The sequence below is a fragment of the Peromyscus leucopus genome, chromosome 2, assembly GCF_004664715.2.
Source record: "Peromyscus leucopus breed LL Stock chromosome 2, UCI_PerLeu_2.1, whole genome shotgun sequence".
NCBI lineage: Eukaryota > Metazoa > Chordata > Mammalia > Rodentia > Cricetidae > Peromyscus > Peromyscus leucopus.
Window position 1 is genome coordinate 56,915,013 of NC_051064.1, and position 24,466 is coordinate 56,939,478.

Consider the following 24,466-nt stretch of genomic DNA (forward strand, 5'->3'; position numbering starts at 1 on the left):
GTGGTATCCACCTTTAAGTCCATTTATGTAAGTTATAACATAAATTTACATAGATTGAGCTGTCTTTGTGTCTCTGAGATATAGCCAACTTGATTTCAGTGAATGAATCAACCTCCTGATGTCTGAAGCTCAAGCCAGAAGCCTTCCTTGGATGAGAAAAAGAACAGAGACTGAAAAGCAACAAACCAACAATGAGAGTCTGAAAAAGATGTCTGTTTTAAAAAACATGATTTTTTTTTTTTTTTTTTTTTTTGGCCAGGCAATGGTGGCGCACACCTTTAATCCCAGCACTCTAGGCAGAGGCAGGCAGATCTCTGTGAGTTCAAGGTCAAGCTGGTCTACAGGGTGAGTTCCAGGACGGCCAGGGCTACTCAGAGAAACCCTGTCTCAAAAAACCAAAACCAAACCAAAAATAAATAAATAAATTAAAAGTGTTTTTCATCCTTTCCCTGGGTCACCTACACGCTTTCTTTTCAGCTAAAGTGAGTCCAATCTTTATTTTGTTTCACCCTGGATCAAAGAAAGCGAATAAAAAAGGGTTTGGTATTAACTGCTTCCTCCTTCAGCCGCGCCGAAGAATGAGAATAGCGTTTTCTAGTCATCACCTCGCATTTCTGATATTTCTGATGCTGCAGCCAGCTGCGTAAGATCACTCGCTGGCAAGGGAAGGACTTGCCAGCAGGCCTGTTCCTGGATCCCTGCCACCGTGGGGCTTCTCTGGAAAGGAGCGGAGTGGCCCACAGTACGCGAGAAACTCTAGATTGTGTCTAGTGAGTTTCTCATTCTGGCCAGGCAGCCTCTTTTAAATCAGGAAAGATTTGGTCTCTTTCAGATTCTGGTTTTTTTTTTTTTTTTTTTTTTTTTTTTTTCTTTCTTTTTCTTTTTTTGGTTTTTCGAGATAGAGTTTCTCTATGTTGCTTAGAATTTCTCTGTGTAGCTTTGCGCCTTTCCTGGAACTCACTCTGTAGCCCAGGCTGGCCTCGAACTCACAGAGATCCGTCTACCTCTGCCTCCCAAGTGCTGGGATTTAAGGCATGCGCCACCACCGCCCTGCTCTCTTTCAGATTCTTAAAAGCAAGAACCACCTTGTGCTACCTCCCGGCACAGGTTGTTTTACCCAAAACAGCAGAGACTGGATTCCTTGACACAGCAGCAAGAGATCTGCGCGGGATCTCTGATCTCCTACTAGCTTTGGGAACATTTAAGGGGGCTCCCAGAATCCAACATTGAAAGAAGTACTGGGTTGAGTTTCAGTACTCCACTCCGGGCCACGGCTGTTTACGGAGTGACCCGGCTCCAGAAGAAGGGAGTGTGGGCAGGTTCAGCCCCGCCCCACGCGTTGCCTAGGAGACCACCAGCGTCTGGCGCAGTTGCTGCAGGCCGTCCCGGTGAATCTGAACTTCAGGTGCAGGAGCAGCCAACCTTAGGTCAGGGCCTCTCTCCAGATCACTGGGCCTGGAGGGCAGCGGGTTGATCTCGCAGATAGGAAGGAGAGTGGGTCTCACACTGTAGGCGTCTAATTAGCAGAATCAAATCCTTCCTTCCCGCCACTCCCCGTTTCTCCCGGACCATCTGATTGACTGTCCCCAGAAGAGCTAGAGTAGAGCGCAGTCAATAATTCTGCCTTTCTGGAAAGTGCCTGTGGGATTTACGCCCTGCACACTGGGAGAACCCACGTCTTCAGTGAACAGGACTTATCTGAAGAACTTGTTTCCTCTGTCTCTGTTTCTTTCTCTCCCCTCCTCCCACCTCCTTTCTTATTTTCTTCGTCATTTAAGTTTCCCTAGGTGTCCTGTGGAATCTAGTGCTGTCTCTGGGCGGAGGTCCCGGCAAGCACCTGCGCTTGGGGAGGTCGTCAGTTCCCAACCTCTGAGTGGACACTGAGATCAAGTCCCAGGCGTGTTTCCAGGACGAAGGGGAATCGGGCCAGCAGCCAAGATGTCGCCCGTGGGGAAAGTGTCCCAGGTAGAAAGCGGCAAAGTCTACCAGCAGATCTTCCAGGCCCAGGTAGGCTCCTCTTCCCTCTGCTCCCGCCTAAGTTTCCTGTTCCCTCTAATTCTTTTTGTTCTGTGTGATTTCCTAAGATCCAAATTTTGCTTATTTTTTACTGAGAGTAGATTTTTTCTCATACAATATATTTTGATCGCGATTTTTCCTCCCTCATCTACTCCCATATCTTACCTGTAAGACCCAAATTTTAAAAAGGAGAGCTTTGACATTACTTTGATTTTTAAAAATAATTGCTATTAGGTACTACAGTGTACAAATAGGACATCAGGACGTTTATTCTTAAAATTAAAAACTTAATTTCGATAAAAATTTAATTGAAATTATTCAGAATTAGTCTGAGTTAACCATTTTGTGCCTGAGTCTTTTTGTCAAGCATAAAAGCAATTCATAATTTTCTGTTTAAAAAGTGGGTCTTGCTGGGCATGGTAACACATGCCTTTAGTCCCAGCACTTGGGAGACAGAGGCAGGTATATCTCTGTGAATTTGAGGCTAGCCTGGTCTACATGCCAAGTTCCCAGACAGCCAGGGCTACATAATAGATAGACCTTGTCTCAAAAAAACAATAGTAGATAATAATAATAATAATAATAATAATAATAATAATAATAATAATACCTGGGGTATTCACACACCTCAGTGGGTGCCCAGTGGCCTCCTCCGTCGAGGACTTGCCTTACAGCATTAAAGGTTTATTGGCTTGTCTATTGTAAAGATCGCTGTCTCTTCTGGAATGTACCTTGCAGACCAAAGAGACCTTAAAAGAAATCCACAGCCGAAAACCTAGTGTGCTGATTATTTAAGTAGGATTTTTATTTCTAATCTGAGCCATAAATCATGCTGTCTGTATAACCTTTAGAAATTGAGAAAGCATCAAGAAAGCCAAAAACTTAATTACTCTCATGCTTTTTAGCTCCTTATAAGTGAGTTATTATTCTTAACCTTCAGCACACTGTTTTTCCATGTGTTTTAAAATTTGAAACCACAGTAATTTGGTTATAATAAACACACACACACACACACACACACACACACACACACACACACAAGAAGGTAGGTTTCTTGAATGTATCGAAAAGGACAGCAGATCTGGCAGTCTCCAAAGTGCCACCTGCCTGTAATTTTTAATTTATGATTTAAGTAAAGGTTTATCTGTGTGAGTGTTTTGACTCTACGTGTGTGCTTGCTGGTGCTGCTGGAGGCCAGCAGGGGGTGCTGGAGTCACAGAAGGTTGTAAGCCACCAAGAGGGTGCTGAAACGGGAACTCTGGTCCTCTGTAAGAACAGCAAGACCTGTTGCAGAGCCATCTCTCCAGCCCTGTAATTTATGCTTTAATTGATATGTTCAATTATACATTATCTTGTAACGATTTTCTTGTCATAAGAAATTTGTTGTAATTTCTGTCTTTAATAAGCCCCTAAGGAATTTTACTCAGCCAATCTCCTATTACTGGAATGTTAGGGGTTTTTTTTCCTTTCATTTTTTCAGTTTCTTATGATTACGAAGATGGTTGTGTAGACTAAATCTGGATCTTCATTAAAAGTTCTTTACACACACCTTCCTTGAAATAGCCCGTGCCTGTAAAAGGGAAGGAGGGTATGGAGTTGGGGACCTTTGTGTAAAGTGCCTTCTGTGTGGCAGGTGCCTACACGTCCTTCTAAGACAAGACGACGCAGTTATCATGAAGGGCTTGGGCAGCTGAGACTCTCACAATACCCTATCTCCTATCTTTCACGCCCTCAGGTGCAGCTGGTTCAATCTCTGGCAGCCACCAGGAAGCGGGCTGCAGAGCATTCTGGGACTCCAAAAAATGTCAAGGTACCCATGATGAAAAAGGTGGCGTTCCCTGAAGGGGAAACAATGACCCCTCGGCAGAGGAAGTGGGTGCACAGCCTCCCTAATGACTGGGTCACAGAAAACCCAGTTCTCTATAGGTAAGTCTTGCTATCAAGCCATATTGTAGGTCCTCAGTCTTCAAAGACTGAAGATTTGTGGCAGGTACCTCCTTCAAAACAGGGAGGTAGTCACATCTGCTTGAAAAGATGTCTCTCTCTTCCCTCAGTAATTTTGATGGGGTGCCAGTGTCTGGGTAGAGAGATCCCGCTCTCGTGGAACTTCATTCCTCAACAATAGGGAACAGCCACATTCCTTCAAAAGTGGGAATACCACTTAGAGGACAGGGTCCAGGAAACTCCCTAGGGAGGAGGAGCTGCCGCTGAGACGCAGAGATTGGAGGCTGAGGGAGGAGGGTGGGGATAAAGCTCTGAGAAGGAGGAGGGGCTTGACTCATTGCAGAAGGCTGAGGTCTTGGTCTAGAGAGAGGGCAGGAGCAGAGGCTGGGAAAGACTCTGCAAGCTGGTCAGAGCTTTGAATTTCAGTTGATTTGCATTTCTGAGGTCCCTTGGCAGTCTGTGCAGAAAGGAGGAGAGACCTACAGGAAGTGGTTGGAGTTGAATTCTGCACTGAATGCATCTGGCCCTTTGTAGGTTGGAAGATTTTAAATTATTGTTTCTATTTCACTAAAATTTTAATTGCTTATTTCACCTATATTTAACTTTGGTAGATTGTCTGCATCCAAAAAATTCACCCATTTCTTTTAGGCTTTCCAGTTTGGTAGTATTCAGATTGTAAAAGTATGTCCTTGTGATTCTCTGAATTTCCTTGGTGTCTTTCGTAATGTGCCCTTTCATCTCTAATTTTATTCATTTAAATCTTCTCTGTGTCTTTTGGTTAATTTGGAAAAGGGTTTGTCAGTCTTGTTGACTTTCTCAAAGACCAAGTCTTCATTTCATTGATTCCTTCCAGAAGAACTAATGTCAGTACTCCTCAAATTATTCTGCAAAATAGAACTGAAGGAACATTTCCTCACTCCTTTTCCTAAGTCACTATTACCTTGACACCCAAACTACACAAAGAGCCAACAAAAAAAGAAAATCACAAGATCCCTTATGAACACCCATGCAAACATTTTCAATAAAATCCTTGCAAGCCAAATCCAACAACACATCAAAAAGATTTTTTTTTTTGAAAAGTGGTAAGAGAGCCAAAGAAGGTGCCCTACTTCTCATCCTTGTGATCTAGGTGGTGCCTGGTATGGGAGCAGGGAAGAGGGTCTTTAGTTGGAAGAACCCATTGAGTCTAGTGACAGATTGGATAACTAGTGAAAGCTCTTTGCGTCTCAGGTCTCTTCACTGGGTAGATGGTAGAGCAATGTTTCTCAAGATGTGGGTTGTGACTCTTTTTTGGGGGGTCACATATAGAATATTCTGCATGTCAGATATTTACACTATGGTTTATAACTAGCAAAATTACAGTTATGGAGTAGCAACAATAATAATTTTGTGGTTGGGGGTCACCACAACATGAGGAGCTGCATTAAAGGGTCACACATAGGAAGGCTGAGAACCACTGCAGTAAAGGTATTATTCCTCAAGATGGGGACCAGCTCAGCTGGGACAGGGAGATCAGCCCTTCCCGGTGCTCTCCCATGTTCAGAAGTGAAGCTGGAGATTCCTAAGCATGTCATCTCTGTTTGCTAAGCTTAAACTCGATCCTCTACCAGAAGGAGGGTTGGAGAGGGGAGAGGATAGGGCAACAGAAGCCAGGCTTCCCCTCAGCACCTCAAATACACCAGCCTGGGACTTGGGAACTGGAAATCAGGCCTCTCTATCTGCCTTTCACCCAAATGGACCAGGGAGAGGACCCTGTGTTGGTATGGGTCTCTGCCCTGCCGTGGCTTTGACTTCCCAGGATAACCTCCTGTCCCTCAGCACACCCCCAGTCCTCTATTTCCCACATAAGGGAGGCCACAGGTGGGCCTATCTGCTCTCCTGGGATTTCTAGGGGCTGGGGAACAAATAAGGTACAGCCTGGGCCTCTTGTACCAGCCCTTCCAGCCTCCTCCCTCTCCCTCCCCTGGGAGTCCTCAACTATCAGCTCTCAACTTGCCCTATTGAAAGAGGCACCTGCCTCATCACTGCCCTGTCCTGCCTTCAGCCTGTGTCTGCCTGGAAGAGCCTCTACCTCATCCGCAGCCCCCATCCCTTGTCCACCCACCCCAGCTGGTTTTGCTGAGGTCTCCTGGGCACTCTGTCACTCTAGCTGTGTCCCTGACTGTCCCTGCCCTTTCTCTGCCTCTCTCTCTCTCTCTCTCTCTCTCTCTCTCTCTCTCTCTCTCTCTCTCTCTCTCTCTCAGTCAGAGCTCTCATGCCTGCTCAGGCTGTGGGGAAGTTCCTCCAGGGTTGGCAGAGGTCACCTCGGACAGGAGGATGACAGAGCCACAGTGCCATCTTCGTCAAGGCCCTTGAGCAAGTGCTTGAGAATTCCATGAAGAAGAGTGACAGGGCAGTAAATCTCCCTCAGGTTGGGGGACACCAGCCTACGGTTTGTGTATGGGTCGGGCAGGGAGAGTTAGAGCTCCACTACATAAACCAACTCCTCCAATTCTGGGGGACAAGTGGCTGAGAAACCAGAGCTGACAGCAGACCTCATCGTCCTGTGGGCTCCTCTGGAGCTGCTTTGGGCCAGGGGCATTTGAAATAACAAGGTCTGAAATGCCCTCCCCATGCTGCCTGGCTGCTTGGCCCTCCTCAGCTGCAGTCCAGACCCTAAGTCTTCTCCTAACTGTGGGACTGCATGAGGACTCAATAGAGGACAGCTGGACAAAAGTGCTCTCCTGGGGCCTTGGGGAACAGCAGGACACTTTGGGTCTCTCTGGTGCTTGCCTCATCGATGGTGCATTCATAGACTTTATCCCAGATTTGATGTCACACTCTTCCTCCGGGTCCTCCCTGATGAGTTAGTTTACTGAGGGATCTCAGCTCACGCCACCTAGATCCAAGCCCTATGGGCCTTGGTGTCATGGAATGGCTCTGGGAGTCCAGCTCTGCTTCAGACAATGGCTCTACATACCCTTCCAGAAAATGGCCTTCCTCCAGCTGCCTCACAGGATGCTGTCTTGGTTACAGTTTCAGAGGGTTGGAGTCCGTGACCATCGTGGTGGAGAACATGGCAGCAGGCAGGCAGGCCTGGCGCTGGAGCAGTAGCTGAGAGATCACATCTGAGCCAGAAGCATGAGAGAGAGAGAGAGAGAAGAGAGAGAGAGAGAGAGAGAGAGAGAGAGAGAGAGAGAGAGAGAGAGAGAGAGAGCGCGAGCTAGCTAACTGGGAATGGCATGGGCTTTTGAAACCTCAACACACTTACCCCAGTGACACACTTCCTTCAACAAGGCCACACCTCCTAATCCTTCCAAACAATTCCACCAACTGTGGCCCAAACATTCAAATATGTGAGCCTATGGGGGCCATTGTCATTCAAACCACCACAGGCCTGCTGAAGGACCAAAAAGAGTGCATGCTGACAACTTTATGCTTTATTGGGCTGTTCACCTTTGTGCTCCTTAGTTTCCCAATTTGGAAATGCTGCAACACCCCCCCCCCCCCCCCCCCACCACACACACACACACACACACACACACATACTGGCCAGGTAGGGATTTACAGCTTGTGTCTAAAGCAGGAACCTAATTCCATCCAGGGACCCTCAGGGACTATGCTTGGAGGCACAGTCTGCAGCATTGGTTGGGAGCCTGGACATTGCCTCCAAGGCTCTCTGGAACAGGAGGAGGCCTGGGCAGTTGCCAATGCCTGGGCTGTCCTGCGTGGGGGTGGGGACAGGCCTTACTCTTCTCCACTTGTTCCCTCAGGGAAAAGGAACAAGCCAGGAGGGAAAAGATGCGTGAGACGGAGGACATGATTGCTGCCCGAGAGGTGCGGGGCCTCATGGACAACATTGGTGAGTCTCCTGCCCTTCAGTCCTCAAGGGCAGGCCTGTCCCAGGCAGGAAAGTCTCCAGATGGCAGTGTGTGCTGTGGTTCCACGTGAGAGGCTCCTGCTGCCCTCATTGGGGTCCTCTGCTCAGCTTCCCAGAGGATGTCTTTCGGGCACCCCCCCACTGCCACCCCTAGCCCGGGGCTGATGCACAGTGGCAGTTCCTAGGAAGGACAGAGCCCACTACTGTGTGTGATTTGGAAGCGCCACTTTCCAAGCCCTGTTTTCCTCCTTCTCGCTGAATGTCCTAGTTTGACATCACCCACACGTGGGTGCCCCGTGTCTTTATTATCAAAAAGTACCCCATGCTCACTGTAGAAAAACAGAAGGCATAACTACCTGTGGCCCTTCTGCTGGGAGCCCCAGCCCCACCACCCCAGGGGGCAGCCAGCTTCCAGCTTCTGGCTTCCTAGACCAACACTGCAAAGCAGAGCAGGTGATGGCAGGTGTGTGTGTGTGTGTGTGCCGGCTCAAGGCTGAGGGTTCAGGTTCCCATCCTGCTCAGCCACCTGTGACTTAGTTCTTTAACCACCAAGCCAGGGTGTGCACATTACAGAAGGCTAGTAACATCCCCAGTCTCCTGGGTCGGTCCTTGGGTGCAATGGAGTCAGAATGATGCTGCCATGTGGTAAGCATACTCTAGTGTTGGCTAATATTGCTGCACATGGTCCTTCTCTGGTTCACAGTGGGTCATCTTACTGTATCCTTCTTGCTTGTTTTAATTAATTAATTAATTAAGTTTTGAGACAGGGTCTCTTTGTTATGTAGCTCTCTGGCTGTCCTGGAACTCCCTACGTAGACCAGGCTGGCCTCGAACTCACAGAGATCACTTGCCTCTGCCTCCCAAGTGCTGAGATTAAAGGTGCATGTCACTACTCCTGGCTTTATTTTACCCTATTTCAACTTCACAGTGGCACAAAAGTATGCCCATAAACTATTTCTCTTTTTCACTTTCAGTACAGATTTCAGCTCAGTCGACATTTTGTCACAAAGCAGGCTTTGTGTTAGATGATTTTTGCTCAATTGTAGACTAATGTAAGTATTCTGAGTGCATTTAAGGTGAGCTGGACTAAGTTTCGATGCTCAGGAGATTAGGTATAATTAAATATATTTTCAGCTTACAGTATTTTCTCTTCATAATGATTTGACCAGATTGGAACTCCCTTGAATCAGACACATGTGTGTTTGTATCTATAAAGCTTTTGTTGTTGTTGTTGACAGAGTCCCACTAAGTAGGCTAGACTGGCCTGAAGCTTAAGATCTTCTTGCCTTTTTCACGCTGGGATTGCGGGCATGCGCCATCCACACTTGGCTAAAATTGTTTAAAGAAAACCACAAACACTATCATTCTATACACACCATTGGAGAATTTTGTCCCAGTAGTTGTCTGTTTACTTATTTATGGTACAGGGGGTGGAACCCGGGGCCTTGAGCATGTAGGCTCAACTGCTGAGCTATATCCCCACCCCCACTGAGCAGTCCTTGCCTGTGAGTCTGAACCTTGTTCCTCACGGCACTCATGGGTCACTTCATCTTTTCTCTGTGTCCTCAAGTCTCTGCCATGCTGGCCTGGCTGTGGGGTCTGCCCTGCGAACTCAGGCCCGCGTGCGGATGCTCTCTGCCATGTGGCCTCCCTGGGAGCACCGCTCTCTCCCGGCAGGCTCGTCAGCTCTGTTGTTGCCCTGCAGTTTCTGAGAAGAGGAGCTCCATCACCCTCCAAGCGCAAGAAGAATACAAGAAGAAGAAGCACCTGCGTGCCGTGGCGAGCTTCCAGCAGGAGATTGAGCGGATAGGGGTGGTGAGACCCTGCCCTCTCCCCTCTGTTCTTGTGGCATGCCCTGGGTGGGGAGGTGTGTTCTCATTGTCCCCAGCCTCCCTTCTCCTGCTCCCTGCCTGGGTGGTCCTCAGTGTCTCACCAAAACATAGACGTAGACGGAATCAGAAAGGGCATGTTCAAGGGGCTTGTTACAGGAATGTCCTAGGTGTAGGCTCCCCTAACTCTCAGAAAATCCCTGTAAGTCAGAGGCTATCACCTCATCTTGCAGAGAGGTCCAGACTCTTACCAGGACAGGTATGAAAGGGGACGGATCAGAGCTATGTTCATCTAGCTCCGAAGCCCAGCCTTTGACTCGCAGCCGTCCTGGTGATGGAGAGGCAGAGGGGTCTAAGGACACACCCCAGACCGTTCAGCACTGTGGGACCTGTCTTAGTTCCTTTTCTGTGGCTGTGCTAAAACACATGACCGAAACGTCTTAGCGTTGCGGAGGGACACCCCAGCGAGGAGGCAGGGCGGAAAGTGACAGGCATGGTGGCAGGCAGCTGAGAGCTCATCCCTCCACATGCAAGCACAAAGCAGTGAGAGCAGGCAGGAAGGAGGGTGGCATCTCAAAGCCCACACTCACTGACATGATTCCTCCAACAAGGCCACACCTCTTCAGGCTTCACAAACAGCGCCACCCACTGGGGACCAAGTGTTCAAGTGCCTGAGACTGGGGGCCAGTCAGACCACTGCAGACTCTTCCATAGTTCCCCACTCTTGGCTCCTGTTCCTCTCTCAACTTCATCTGGAAGGTTCTAAATGAGACCATTTATTCCTTCCACACTCCTCTCCGAGATACAAGCCTGCCTCTCCCACCCCCCTCTTCTCTGACTCCCTGTCTTGAATCCCCCCAAGTGCCAGCTGTGTGTCCGAGGCCCTAAGAGCAGACTCCAGTCTTGTCTTCATTATGTCCCAACCAGATGCCAGCCCTGGCCTCACCGCCCCTTCACGTCCGTCGGCCTCAATGTTCAGATCCAAAGTAAATGTGGCTTTCTCTCATCCTTTAATTACTGTTCATTGACGACCAGTTAGGGGCTATGAATGAAATGAGGACGTGACCCATTCCTAGGTCCAGTTGAGGAGAAGGATTTTATTGTAAATATAGAGTACAGCCAGAGGCGTCTGGAAGGGTCCAGACTGAACAGGGCTATGAGAGGAAGAGGTTGGTAGGAGAGGAAGAGAGAAAGAGGAGAGAGAGAGTGAAGAGGAGAGAGGACCAAGAGAGGCAGCCATGAGAACCGAGAAAGACGCACCAAGAGGGGACCGGCCCAAATGGCAGGGTCATACAGAAGGAGAAGCTGAGGGAAGGGAAGCAGAGCCCTGGGGCTGGAGAAGTTTAGGGCAGGAGGTGCCGTGAGAAGTGTTGAGAGGAGCCCCAGGTACTGAATGAGCCTGGAGGCCAAGTAGACACCTTGGGATGTTAAGAGGCACCACAGTTAACCGTTTGTCCTGAGTTTCTTTGGGAGCTGACAGGCTAGATCAGAAGGCAGCCCCTCCTTCAGCTGCTGAGGACAGCATCAAGGGGCAGCATGCACCACACAGGCACTGCATCTGGTACGCTGCAAGATGCCCTGGTCGTCTGGGTGGCTTCATCACCAACCCTCAACTCCCCAGGTCCAGATCATGACCCTGCTTGAGACATGATGGGGCCTGGCACCTCGCCCATTACAAGGAGGGCCACCTCCTATCTGGGGTGTCAATGCCCTAACCCTCAGCCTCCTGGCCTGTCGCAGGAGATGGAACCTCTCATCCTGGAGAAAGGGGAGCTTCTTTTGAAAAAGATGTCCCAGACCGATGAGGGTGTTGACGAGCTCTTCAAAAAAGTCGAAAATGAACCGGACCTTGAAAGCTACACTATTGAGGTATGGGTTCCCCGGTGGCTGTAGCTGCCCTTCCTACCTCTCCAGGAACTCCTGGCCTGACACACTTCCCCTGTGCAGACCCTGATGGAGCTGTGGAGAAGGTGGCCGAGAGATTCACGCAGCAGAAGCAGGAGATTAAAAACCTAGACCAAGAGCTGTTGGCCCTGGAGGTCTCTCGAGCCGAGAAGGCGAGTTGGCTTTCTCTAGAAGGGTTTGTGGGGCATCCTTCTTTTTCCTGTCAGTGCTCTAGGAACTGAGAGTCACTCACAGTGATGCCTTCTCCTCTCTAGCTAAAGGATGTGTTGAAGAAATATGTTGACATCATAGAGAAGACCGCCTACCTCCTGAAGCCTGATGTATATCGGCTGATAGATAAAGAAGCCATGGTGAGTGGCGTTCTGTGGTTGGGGAGAGCGTGCCTTAGGGTATCCTGAGCCTGGTATTCAGGAATGCCTGGTGTCCCTAGGTAACTCAGGTAGGCTTCTTTGGTTGAGAATCAAATCTTTGTAACTGCGTTTTCTTTTTTAGGTTTTATTTATTTATTTATTATGTATACAATGTTCTGTCTGCATGTATCCCTGCCCAGCAGAAGAGGGCACCAGATCTCATTACAGACAGTTGTGAGCCACCATGTGGGTGCCGGGAATTGAACTCAGGTCCTCTGGAAGAGCAGTCGGTGCTCTTAACCTCTGAGCCATCTCTCCAGCCCTGCAACTGTATTTTCAATAGCAGCCATTGAGGAGTGTGTTCATGGTTTCCTGTTGTCTACAGCTACATGCCCAGCACTCAGCCATCACTTCCTGGCCCATGTCCCAGCCACTGTGTGTGTGTGTGTGTGTGTGTGGTACTGTGGGCGCTACACTCTGGGGTTGATGTCTTGGGGCTTCCCTGTCCCAGGGCTCCCCACCCTCGGCTGTCGCAGCTGCTCTGGTTTCCTCATTCTTCCTGCCTCTCCTAGCGGCTGTGGTGGCTGTGGACGCACCTGCCTCTTGGCTCTGTCTCTTGACTCCCAGTCTCCCCAACTGCTGTCTGAGACGGGAAGTAAGAAATTCAAGGTTATTTATTCGTGATGACTCCGGGAGTAAAGCCTGACTCTTCTGAGCCTTTCCAGGGCTCTCGCTCGCTCGCTCGGGCTGCTCAGAGGTGCATTTGCCATGGCGTTTGTGCAGCGCTGAGCTCGCCCTGGGTCTTCAGTTGGGACGGCAGTTTGTTCCCTGCTGGGACGTGTTTGGTGGGTGACAGCAGGGGTCTTGACAGTACCAGTCGTCCTTATTTTAAAATTTTATTCTTAAAGAGATACATATTTTTAAATTTGTGTGTATGTGCATGTCTCTGTGTGTGTATGTGTGTGTGTCCCTGTGTGTATGTGCTACATGTATGTGAATACTTGTAGAGACCAAAAAAAAAAAAAAAAAAAAGGGGCACTGGGTCCCCTGAAGCCGGAGTTACAGGTGGTTGTGAACCACCCAACATAAGTGCTGGGACCCAAACCGAGTCCTCTGGAGGAGCAGTAAACACTCTTAACCACTGAGGCATCTCTCCGGCCTCTAAATTTAATTATTATTATTATTATTTGCTTATATGTATGTCTGTATAAGGGCTTCAATCCCCTGGAATTGGAGTTACAGACAGTTGTAAGCTGCCATATGGGTGCTGGGAATAGAACTTGGGTCCTCTAGAAGAGCAGCCAGTGCTCTTAACCACAGAACCATCTCTCCAGCCCCCTAAATTTAATTTTAAATTAGCATATAAAATATGCTTTGCTACAGTGTTTAAAACATGATTTGTTTTGTTGATCCTCTCCTACCTGGGTCTCGCCCTCCCACCACCCCATTGACCTCCGTTCTGCTTTCCTATCACCGGTTCTGTGACTCCTCCCCCTTTCTTAACACCTCTTTCTCCTCTCACGGTTCTCTTTCCGGTTTCATCATTTGTCCCTACCACTCACACCCACATATGTACACTAAACACAGAGAAATACTAGAAGTTAGGGCCACATATGAGAGAATATGTAATACTCGTCTTTCTGAGTCTGGGTCATCTCACCTCGTACAGTAATTTCCATCCCGAAGTCTAGGCTTTGTGTGTCTCTGGAGAGCCTCCAGTCTGGATTCTGACTCGGTGCCTGCAGCGCCTCCTTCCTGGCGCCTGATCGCCTCACTGTTGCCACCTGCCTCGCGCTCCTCACGCAGTGTGCATTTGTCTCATGCAACTGCAAAGCTCCGCGGCTGTGGCCCTGCCCTCCCAGCACGACTGTGGACCTGCAGGGGGAAGACATACTTGCTTGGGCCCCAGCAACTGCTTGCTGGCGTGAAGCCTCAGGCCCCGCTGGGTTGGGAGCAGTGAGGGGAAGCTGCTCTCCTTTTAGCGGTGGGACTGATACAAGGCAAAGGGCGGACTCACCCTGTGCGATAATGGACTGTCCCTGTGCTGTGCCAGGGACATGCAGATGAGCACTCCTGGCAGGATCAACGTTGGGTCTGGATTCAGTACCTCTTCAGGTCTGGCTCTCAAAGACATCACGTGTGGCTGAGCTCTGATTTTGGAACAAATTTATACACAGGCAGCAAACAGCCAACTAACTGGAGGGCTAGCTCCGCCATTTTTAAGCAGTGACCCAGTGTACCTACATTTCTGGGTTGGGGTTCCTGCTCTCAGGAACATGATTCAGCCTTCAAAGACGACCCTTGGAGAACGAACAGTGGTTCACAGCTGCTTCCTTGTCCATGGTCTCCGGCACTCCTCACATCCCACCACAGCCTTGCTTCACTTAGCCCTGCTCCCCCTCCCCCTTACTGAGCCTTACTCTGGTCGGGGAACTGCCCTGTCTAAAGCCGTACTCACCTCTGACCACAGGCCATGAACCAGGCTCTGCTGGGCAACCGGAGGGCCATCGCCCAGCTGTTGGTCAACCTGACTGAAGCCACCCTGCAGCAGGAGCTTGACAATCGCCACCGCTGGCAGGGCCTGGTGGATGCCTGGAAGGCTCTCAAGAAGGAGGCCCTGCAGCAAAGCTTCAGGTCGGTGGTGGTGGCGCCCTTCCCGTCTGTCCGTCCCTTGGCCTTCCTGCACTCCCACCTACAACTCCCGCCCAGCCACCGGGCTGCTTTTTTCTGCTCTCTTCATCGTTATTTAGAAATGCTAGTGTTTTCTGTGCCCCTGTATTTAAAGTCAGAAGTAGATAAAAGAATCAAAAAGAAATAAAAGTCACCGCTGACCTCTAGAAGGAGAGGTACAGCTAAGACCCGAGCACTTTTAGACGCACAGAGTCCATGCTGTTTCAGACCTTGTTTCATGAACACCGTTTCCCAACTATTCTCTGAGCTGAGTATGAATTATTGGAAAGTGTTCACGCAATTGTCTGCATATTTCCAGTCTTCTGTATTAGTTACAACCGAGGGTCCTGGGCCTGGAAGGACAGATATCTCTCAGGCGGATACCTCCCACCTTTCAGGAGCACGTGTGTGCTGTGGGATGTCTTTCTGTTTGCCATGAATATGAGTTGCTCCCACTGGCTAATAAATAAAGCTGTTTTGGCCTATGGCAAGGCAGCTTAGAGGCAGGCTGGTAATCCAGGCAGAGATACGGAGAGAAGAAAGGAGAGGAGGGAGAGATGCCTAGCCGCCACCCAAGGAGCAGCAAGATGCCAGCAGACCGGTAACACCACGGCCATGTGGCAAAACATAGATTAATAGAAATGGGTTAATTTCAGATGAAAGAGCTAGCTAGCAAGAAGCCTGCCATAGCCCATATAGTTTGTAACTAATACTAAGCCTCTGAGTGATTATTTTATGAACGGCTGCAGGACCATAGGGCCGAGTGGGACCACGGGGCCAGGTGGGACCAGAGAAACTTACCACCCACTGCATAGTGTCCTCTGTGGGAGGAGGAGGGAGGACCCACCTCTGCACTGGGTGCTCAGGCTCCACCTTGCCCTTCCGTGTGACCTTGATGAAGTCCCCAGGGATGCCGAGCCTGCCTCCTCCACACTGTAGGCACCCTAATAGCCCCGCAGCGGGGTCTCAATGATGACTCAATGAGACACCCCTGTCTGGGCCCAGGTTCGGGACTGTTACAAAAGTCAACAGAGAGCAGTACGGTGGCCACAGCTGACTTTCCCTGGACACTTCCCATGATGCAGGGGACACGAGGCTCAGGGCCTTGTCTGACATCTTTCTGGGTCCTCGCAAGTTCCCAATGAGGATGGGTGCCACCTGCCATTAGCTCTGAGTTATAGTCCAAGGCTCGGAGTGGAAGAGGAACTTGTTCTGGGTCACGGGGTCTGAGGTGGGGCCATTACAGCCTGGGGGGGTGTGGGCCGGGGTCACGGGGCTCAGAGTGTTCTTACCTGAGTCTCCTTCCACTTCTCCCCTCGGTGACTCGGGTCTGGCTGTCCAGTGAGTTCATGGCTAGCAGTAATATCCAGGAGCCCCCGGCTGTGCAGAAGGAGCTGGAGGAAATGCTGAAGAACCAGGAGATCCTTCAGAGAGTGAGGCTGGACCACCTCTGCACCATCTGGTATGGTGTGTAGGAAGGGCCTCTGGGATCAGCACCTTTGGGGGTCCGGTAGGGAGGCCATGTGGCCTAGATCTTCCCCTGGAACTCTCCCACACCAGGCCACCTCCTGGTGCTGGAGGGCTGGGCTGGCCACCCCAGCCCCGCTTGGCAAGGAAGGTCATAGTTCATTTGCTGTGGAAAGAGGCTTATACTGGTCCTGCCAAAGAGCTCACTAGGAAGCAGTGGCCAGGGAGGAGGGAGGAGGGAGGAGGGAGAAGAGAGAAGAGGGAGGAGAGAGAGGAGGGAGGAGGGAGAGGAAGGAGGCTGCTTTGGGCCTCATCCTGAGGCACTCTGGAGAGTGGGTAGAAGGCCACAACACTGGGAGGCTGCTGTCCTGGGAAGCTCAGGGTCTTTGTGATAGCAACCTTGGGAATAATAATGGGCCTTTCTCTGAGGCTTGTTTGGGGCACCAGGAGATCCCAGCAGATCCTTCAGCCCCTTCAGTATTGTACTGACAGGATGTTAACTGTGCTGGCCCCTTTGGCAAGTTCTGTGCATGCAAGGCTTACCCGTCATCTCTTCTTTCCCCAGTGACCTCCTGCCCCCCAACTATAGCAAAAACCAACTGACTGAGTGGTATGATACTCTCACGTCCCTGAACAAGCAGCTTGGTGAGCAATGTCTGTGAGATTTCCAAAACCTTCCAGAACTCTGTCCAAGTAGTAGCTTCTTATAGTCAGCCCTCCATTCATGTAGCTGAGAAGGCGTGGTAGCCTCTCCATCCAGGGACTTTAGGATGAGTGAGCCCTGAAGACCCCTCCTCTACTCACTGCCCAGTCCACAGCTCTAGCCATGCTAGCCACAAATTCTGACCCCTGACATCTGACCCCTGACCCAAGAATGGGGATAGAGACATAAAGTCTCTGCTTAACTCTCAGGATGGCGCAATGGCCATGTCCCGAGAGTCTTACAGTTGGAGGTATGGGAATAAAGCCCAATTCTGCTGCATCCTGATGCATGACCATGGGGAAGCCAAGACATCTCATGGCCTCAGTGTCCTCCTCTGTAAAGCAGAGATATGAACAGAACTAATCACAGCCCCTACCTTGTGAATTCATGTCTATTCACAGTTTAGTCCCTAGCTCACAGCAGGACGGCTGAACCGTAAATGGTAACTGTTCAGAAGCCTCCACATTGAGAGTGTCAGGTCACAGCCCATAGCCCAGCTGCCTGGTTTGGAAGTAAGTTCAGGCCGGGTCACACTCGTTTGTCTGCTCTCCGTGACACAAAGCTGGAAATACTGACTCAGTCGTTTGGTGGAAAAAGGGGGCCAAGCCTTACTTTAGAAAATGTAATCATTTTTCTATCCTTGAGGTTCACCACAAGCCAGGGAGGCCAGTGGCCACACACTAGTCCCTCATGTTACTGTGACACCATGCTTGACGAATAAATGAAGAGAGCAAAGGTCTGTTTCGGCTCAGGGTTCTAGAGGATTTCAAAGGCGTGGCTGAAAGCAAGATGGTGGGAGCCTGTGGTAGAGACCCCACACATCACAGTGGACCAGGGGACAGAGAGGGCACTTGAACCAGGGGCAAGGCTGTAACTGTTAAAGGTCCCCCCCCCCAGTGACCTACTTAGGTCAGCTAGGCTTCACCTCCTAAAGGGTATTATTTCAAAATAATACCACCAGCTGGCAATACATTTCAGATTCAAAACTTCCATGTGCACCTTGGTCTTTGTGTCCCAGAAGACCCTCTGAGCCCGAAGCTTCTGATAGAGATGAACTCCTCAAGTGAGGTCATCCTCTTGGGGTGCTAGGAACTCTCTGAGGAGGGAGACACCAGCCCCTGCCCTGACGAATCTGAGCCGAGCAACCTTCGCTGTGGAAGCTCTTTGCTGAGGGAGAGCTGATGCCCTCTGCAAAGGGAACACCTCTCCTTCCGACTTTCCCCTTCCTCTTGGGAGAGCATCTGACCTTCGACCCATTTTGTTTTCTGCCCCTGGAGACAACTACCACATGGACTGCATGACCCTGGTACGATTCCTGTACGAGAAGATTTGGCAGGATTGCCTGGCCTATGTACAGGATTGCAAGGTAGCCTTCCCTTTCTGTCGGCCTGGGAAGAGGAGCGGTGTACTGGACCTGATGGCCCCTCTCCCCCAGCCCTTTCTGCCTGCCCCTTACCCTTCAGCCTCGATGGAGGCTTTTCTTCCTGTGAGGCACCGGATGCTCACTGGCCATAGGGTATTCTGTTTCCTTCTGCCTGGCTGACCCTGCAGCCTCCAGAGCTTAGCTCGGCATTGTTTTCTCTGGAAGCTCCTGTGAAATGGATCTGTGTATTCATAAGCCATCTCTGTCTTCATCCTTGGCTGTATTCTTCACAGCGCTGGGCCTTGACAGAGACGGGGGGCCATAGTCTAAGGGCACACCGCAATGCCCCTTCATAGATAGTGCTGACCCTGGCTCCAGCTCCACCGCTCTCTCTGGCCCGCCTGCCTCTGTGCAGGGTCAAGCAGTGAGTTTATTCTCAACCTGTCCAGGACAGTGGCAGATTTTCTGGAATTTGGGAAATAGTGTGTCAAATATCCCCTCCTTGGTAAAAGTGTCTAGATGAAAAACCTACAAAAGCCTAGGCATTTTGAAAAGTTCTGAGCCCCAAGAGCCTGGCTAGCCCTGCTCTGCACCCTACCCATCCAGGAGCAGAATGAAGGGGAGTCAGGGTGCCCCTTGCAGCCCTGTGGGGGACCTGAAGCAGCTCGTTGCTAGCCGAGGGTTTCACAGCTCTGCCTTGCTCTCCCACGCTGCAGAAGCAGCTGCTGGACTGGAAAGCTTTCTCGGAAGCAGAAGCAGAGAGCCTGGTGAATCCAACCTTCTTTCTGATGGTGGGGGAGTTCCAGAGCAAGGTGGAGAAGAAGCTGGAGCTCCTGGATGTATGTACAGGGGTGCTGGGGACCCCCAAGGTGGGGCACCTCTCTGGAGTACTGCGTGCAAATCCTAGAAGTCTAGGGTGTTCCCAGTGTGTCCACTCCTGGCCCTCACCAGTCCCCTCTTGCCCAGGCCTCCTGTGCTAACGACACCAGATCATCCTCTGGGTCCTGGAAACCGCCCCTACGTCAGGGCTGCTCAGGCTTGGGAAAGCCTCTTGGGTCATAAGTGTACCGGAGCCACTGCTGGCCCCTGTGTTGAAGGCTGGGGAAGACAAGGAGCTCCCAGCCCTGAGAGATTTATGGTCTTGATCTAGAGCCAGCACACCTTTTCTGTGAAGGGCCAGGTAGTAATTGTGTGAGGCTTGGTGGGCCACAGGTGTCTGTCACAATTTGTCACATCTGTCAACCTAAGCAATGTAGAAACAAAGGATGTGGATGTGTTCCGATGCCTTTATTGGAGGCCAGGATTTGAAGTTCATTTAATTTTCACGTTATTTTTTTCCCCACTCCTTTTGATTTGTTTTAAAAATTGTTTAAAAATTGGAGAATCTGCTTAGCTCACAAGTCCAAACCAAAGCAGATAGAGGGCCAAATTTACCCTGCAGTCTAGCCTACCAGGCTCTGTCCCAGATGAGGGCACACACCCTGTGTATTCTTGAGTCTTGTATGTGTGCAGGCCATCAAACTCAGGTCCTCACCTTTGCTAAGAACGCTGTCTGCCAGTGAACTATTTCCGGTCCTAACATGCAGGGCTTTTCCAAACTCTTTCGATTTATTTTATTTAATATATGAATGTTTTGCCTACGTGCATGTATGTGCACCATGTATGTGCCTGGTGCCTGAGGAGGCCAGATGAAGGCATCAGAGAACTGGAGCTATGGATTGGTTGTGAGCCACCACGTGGCTGCTGGGGAACCTAACCCAGGTCTTCTGAAAGAGCACCAGGTACAGATTGAACCATCTCTCCAGCCCCTGACACAGTTTTTAAGAGGTGAAGTTGTATGTGAGATTTTTAACAGCAGGCACAGAATTGTGCCCAGATGTTAAGGGACAGGGTGTTCTTAGAGAAAGAATTGCAGACTGAGGTGGTTCGGTCCAGCTACCCCCACACAGGCAAGGCCAGGAGCCTGTCTTAGTTAGGGTTTCTATTGCTAACACACCATGATCAAATCACCTCAGGGAGCAAAGGGTCTGTTTTATTTACACTTCCACATTGCAGTCCATCATTGAGAGAAATGGGCAGAAATTCAGACAGGAGTTTCTGGAAACAGGGGCTGAAGCAGAGGCTGTGAGGGACTTACTGGCTGACTCCCCACAGTCTGCTTAGCTTGCTGTCTTACAGTGCAGGACCACCTGTCCATGGGGTGGTAGCATCATTAATAGTGGCCTGAGCCTGCCCACATCAATGAATCAAGAAAATGCTCAACAGACTTTCCTTTGGGCCCATTTTTTTTTTTTTTAATGCCGAATGCCGTTTATTGAAGGAGGGAAGAGGTCTCAAATACAGGCTTACAGAACAATGGGAGAACCTCGGATGGCAGAAGTTCGATACTGATGTTTTACAATCTTGCATCTAAGCTGTTAACGCCGATTATGCACGATACACAGACAAGGATCTTTCCTTTAAGCATTCAGGAGGGTGGAACCCGGCAGGGAATTAGCATAGGGAGGATATCAAGGTCAAGGTCAGCAAGCAAGGCAACAGTTACCCAAAACGGGGGCCAGGGACCTACAGGTCCCCCGTTTACTAAAAAATGAGCTTCTGACGTAGGCTGCATGGGCCATCAGCAGGTCACCTTACCCGTCATGGAGACGCCTGCCCAGGCCACACAGGCGCTCTGTCTTAGGTTGGTGAGCACCCTATGGGCCCATCTTACGGAGGTGTCATGTCAACTGAGAGTCTCGTTCCTCAGATGACTATAGCGTGTGTCAAGCTGACACAGAACTAACCAACACAGAGCCTAAAGCTGACTTTGAGGGACGGTGTTCAGGTAGTAACTTCTGTCTTGGGAAGCATGGCCCTGTGGACAGGTCGTCCTTGGGGCCTGGGCTGGTCTGCCCTCCGGGTAACCGTCTCTGTGTTCTACCCTGGCAGAGCTCCTTTGAAGCCTTGGCCAAGCAGACAGAACTGCAGAGCGCGGACCTCTTCCGGTACTTCCAGGAGGCTGTGAGGCTGTGGGAGGGGCACCAGAGTGTTCTGTTGTCCCAAGAGCTGGAGCTGGAGAAGAGGATAGAGCAACATCGACAGAAACACAACCAGGAGAACCAGGTGCCCCAAAACGGGGGCCGTGTGGGGAGCTGTGGGCTGGACCCGGACTGCGGGGAGGGTGGGCTGTGTGGGGAGCTGTGGGCTGGACCCGGACTGCGGGGAGGGTGGGCTGTGTGGGGAGCTGTGGGCTGGACCCGGACTGCGGGGCGTGTGGGGAGCTGTGGGCTGGACCCAGACTGCGGGCGTGTGGGGAGCTGTGGGCTGGACCCGGACTGCAGGGGGCGGGGGGCGGGGCGGGGGGGGAGCTTCGGGGAGCTGCGGGCTGGACCGGACTGGGGTGGGGGGCGTGTGGGGAGCTGTGGGCTGGACCCAGACTGCTGCTGCAGGCTTTCAGATTAACAACAACAAACAAACAAACAACCCACCATAAACAAAAAAAGTGAAAATAGATCCTAGACTCAAATGTAAAACCCTTAAATTGCAAAATGTGTGTGGATGGAGGCACCAAGGCTTGCCTTGATCTTGGGGGGAAATAGAAGGAGCAAGAAGAAGGATCCTGAACCAGGCCAGAGCTTGTGATAGGTCTTGTGAATCAAGCCTATTTCTAAGAGTGTGTGTGCACAAGCAATAGAGACAGAAAGACAGACTGACTGACTGAATGGGAAAAAGTCTGGGTCGTTAAAATAATATGACCGGGTGCTGGTGGAGTGGTTTGGCAGGTAGACGGGATTGTATGCAGGGCTTCATGACATGAGTTCAATCCCTGGTTCCCATAAAGTGTCAGGAGGAGGCTTCTTCCAAGAATTGCCCTCTGACCTTCACATGCCTGGAAAACACATACACGCACGCACGCACGCACGCACGCACAGAAAAACCATAAATTATATTTATTTATTTATTAAGTAAATAAATGATAAGAAAATGAACAAGATGATCAAAGTATAATCATGAGCCATAGCTTACTGCTGGCCAGAGAGAAGTTTTCCCCACAGTGTTAAAAGAAGACCACAGCGTGACAAATCTCCCAAGGACTGCATGTGATAGACAGGTGCCCTGCCCCCACAGTGAACTCCAGAATTACTAATATGCAGTTGTTCGAGTAGGGGAAAAGCAGACCTTTGCCTAATTAAAGACTATGGTGGATCTCTTGTGAGAAGTTCCTCGGGGGAAACTGGCTAGGCCCCGCCCCCAACATGACAAGTGAGGTTGCGTCCTTCTGAGGAGGAGGCAGCGTCAGCCAGGGGCTTCCAAGTTCCCAGGCCTCTCCAGGGGAGCAGCCGACAGTGATGCCTGTCACATCCTGAGCTCACCAAGTATCTAACGCTTGAGATCGTGTGCCTTTTGAAGTCCCAATTGTGGAGGTTGCTAACTCGTCTATGCGGTCTGATAAAGTGAGGTATAGGTAGCATTTCAGGGAACCGGCTCCAAGTTGTCACTTACAGATGCCTCAGAAATGTGTAGTGCGGGCTTGACCCTAGGGCCAAGGCCCAAGAGAAATGTCCCTGAAGTGGCTCTCCTGAGATGGGTCCTTGGGGAGGTGGGTGGGGACAAAAGAAGATTCCAGAAACAGAGCCTGCCAGTGTGTGCTGGAGAGAGCAAGGGCGGTCACAGACTTGGTCCTCCTCTCAGGCTTTCGGCCTACACCTCAGCTCTGGAGAAAGTGGGATCTGCATGTCACTAACATTCTGCCAGCTCTGGACACTCACCCGTGCCTCTCTTGTTTTGGGAATGGCTGCCAGACCCAAGAGATCATCCTGGATAAGCTTTTAGACCAACTGAGGCAGCAGAGCCAAGAAGAGACACTGAAGGTGCACCTGGAAAAGGCCAAGATTTTTCTGAAGAACATGAAGTCCAGGTAGGCTGAGCAGACCTCAGAAGACAGGAGGAGATGGCCGGGTTCATAACTAAGGGAATACCTGGTAGCGCAGGAGACCAGAGCTGTGATCAGCAAACTCAGATAAAAGCCGTGTCCTTAACACTGGAGAACATTAACAATTCTTTGCTCCTCACCCAGGAACCCATAGAATTTCCTAGGGAGAACTGTGGCAAATTTGTAGTGAGAAACATCAAGGCCAAGAACCTGGGTTCCCTGTTAAATGTAAACATGCATACTCTCTGTTGAAGGGACAGAAAAGTCAACTTCTGCAAACAGAGATGTCCTCCTCATTCTTACCCTGCTGTTCTTTTGTATGAGCATGCACATTTATGGACACAGATACACACCAGTACAGTGTTTTAAAAATAAAGGATGAGTTATATAATGCAATAATATAATATTCTGTAATTATAGATCTATTTTTAAGTGACCGTGTAGAATTTACTACTACAATTACTTAGAAGATACGTGGTCATATGTTAGCCATCTCGTGATTAGCTTTTCCTCATTGGCTCTGGGTTCTCCATACAGAATTACTAACAGTTCTCTGCGAACTGCATTATATTTTTGTGCCTCTGCACAGCTGATTCTGTAAGGACCACTCACAGAAATAGACCCACCTTCCATCTGATTGCTGCATATAGATCTGGGAGTTTATCTTTGGGGAACTAAGTAAGCTCCTGAACCTGTTTACTTTGCCCGAGAAAGGGCTAACATTTCTGAGCCTGGTGGTGGTTGAGGGTTTGATGGAATACTGTAGATTAAGTTCAAGGACAGAGTTAGGATCGTGGACAGGAAAAGTAAGCCCACATTACAGATGAAAAACTTCCCAGATTCTCTGGGAAGAGCATGTGCTCCTTGTATGATCAGGAAGACAGTACAGCAACCCAAAGACTGTTTCTATGAGAATAGCCACCCGACAGCTCCATACGGTGCTGGTTGCCGGACGGAGGCCCGGGGGCGCGGCTCCAGCGAGGGTCTCCCACGAGTGCCCCTTCCTCCCTCCCCCTCCAGGTATGAATGTTTTCACATCCTCCTGACCAAAGAAGTGATGGAGTACCCAGGGTTCGTACTCAAAGAACTCAACTGCTACAGCTTCACCCTCAGCCGACACTTCTTCATTCGAGAAATCTTCGAACAGGTATCAAGGACAGACGGTACACCCCGGGCCACTCAGTAAGTAGGACAGGGGAGAGGATGGCTTTCTGTCTGATCTGCCCACAGTGGGCAGCATCCTTCCCCAGGCAGGGCATTTCAAACCATTTGGAAGCCATCCTTAATCCTCCAAAGTAGGGAACTGTGTCAGAATGTCGAGGGTGAAGAGACCGAACAGAGACCGTCTCGGTTTAGAAGGGTCAGGGGCTAGGAAGTGGCTCAGCAGCACTGTAGTGTTTGCTGGGCGAGTGGGAAAACCCGAGTTCAAATCCCAGAGCCCACAC

General features: G+C 50.2%; 1 protein-coding gene across 1 annotated transcript in view; it reads left to right on the forward strand.

Annotated features, from left to right (window-relative positions):
• The first annotated feature begins 1,890 nt into the window (after positions 1–1,890).
• Positions 1,891–24,466, forward strand: part of Ccdc180 (coiled-coil domain containing 180) — a 60,708-nt gene continuing 38,132 nt past the window's right edge. The window contains 16 exon segments of the mRNA XM_028859520.2: positions 1,891–2,007; positions 3,752–3,942; positions 7,713–7,801; positions 9,525–9,634; positions 11,389–11,517; positions 11,596–11,611; positions 11,614–11,705; positions 11,808–11,903; positions 14,374–14,537; positions 15,916–16,035; positions 16,606–16,685; positions 18,021–18,109; positions 18,823–18,945; positions 21,038–21,211; positions 22,891–23,006; positions 24,042–24,168. Of these exon segments, the coding sequence (XP_028715353.1) occupies positions 1,939–2,007; positions 3,752–3,942; positions 7,713–7,801; positions 9,525–9,634; positions 11,389–11,517; positions 11,596–11,611; positions 11,614–11,705; positions 11,808–11,903; positions 14,374–14,537; positions 15,916–16,035; positions 16,606–16,685; positions 18,021–18,109; positions 18,823–18,945; positions 21,038–21,211; positions 22,891–23,006; positions 24,042–24,168 (1,785 nt within the window). The 5' untranslated portion in view covers positions 1,891–1,938.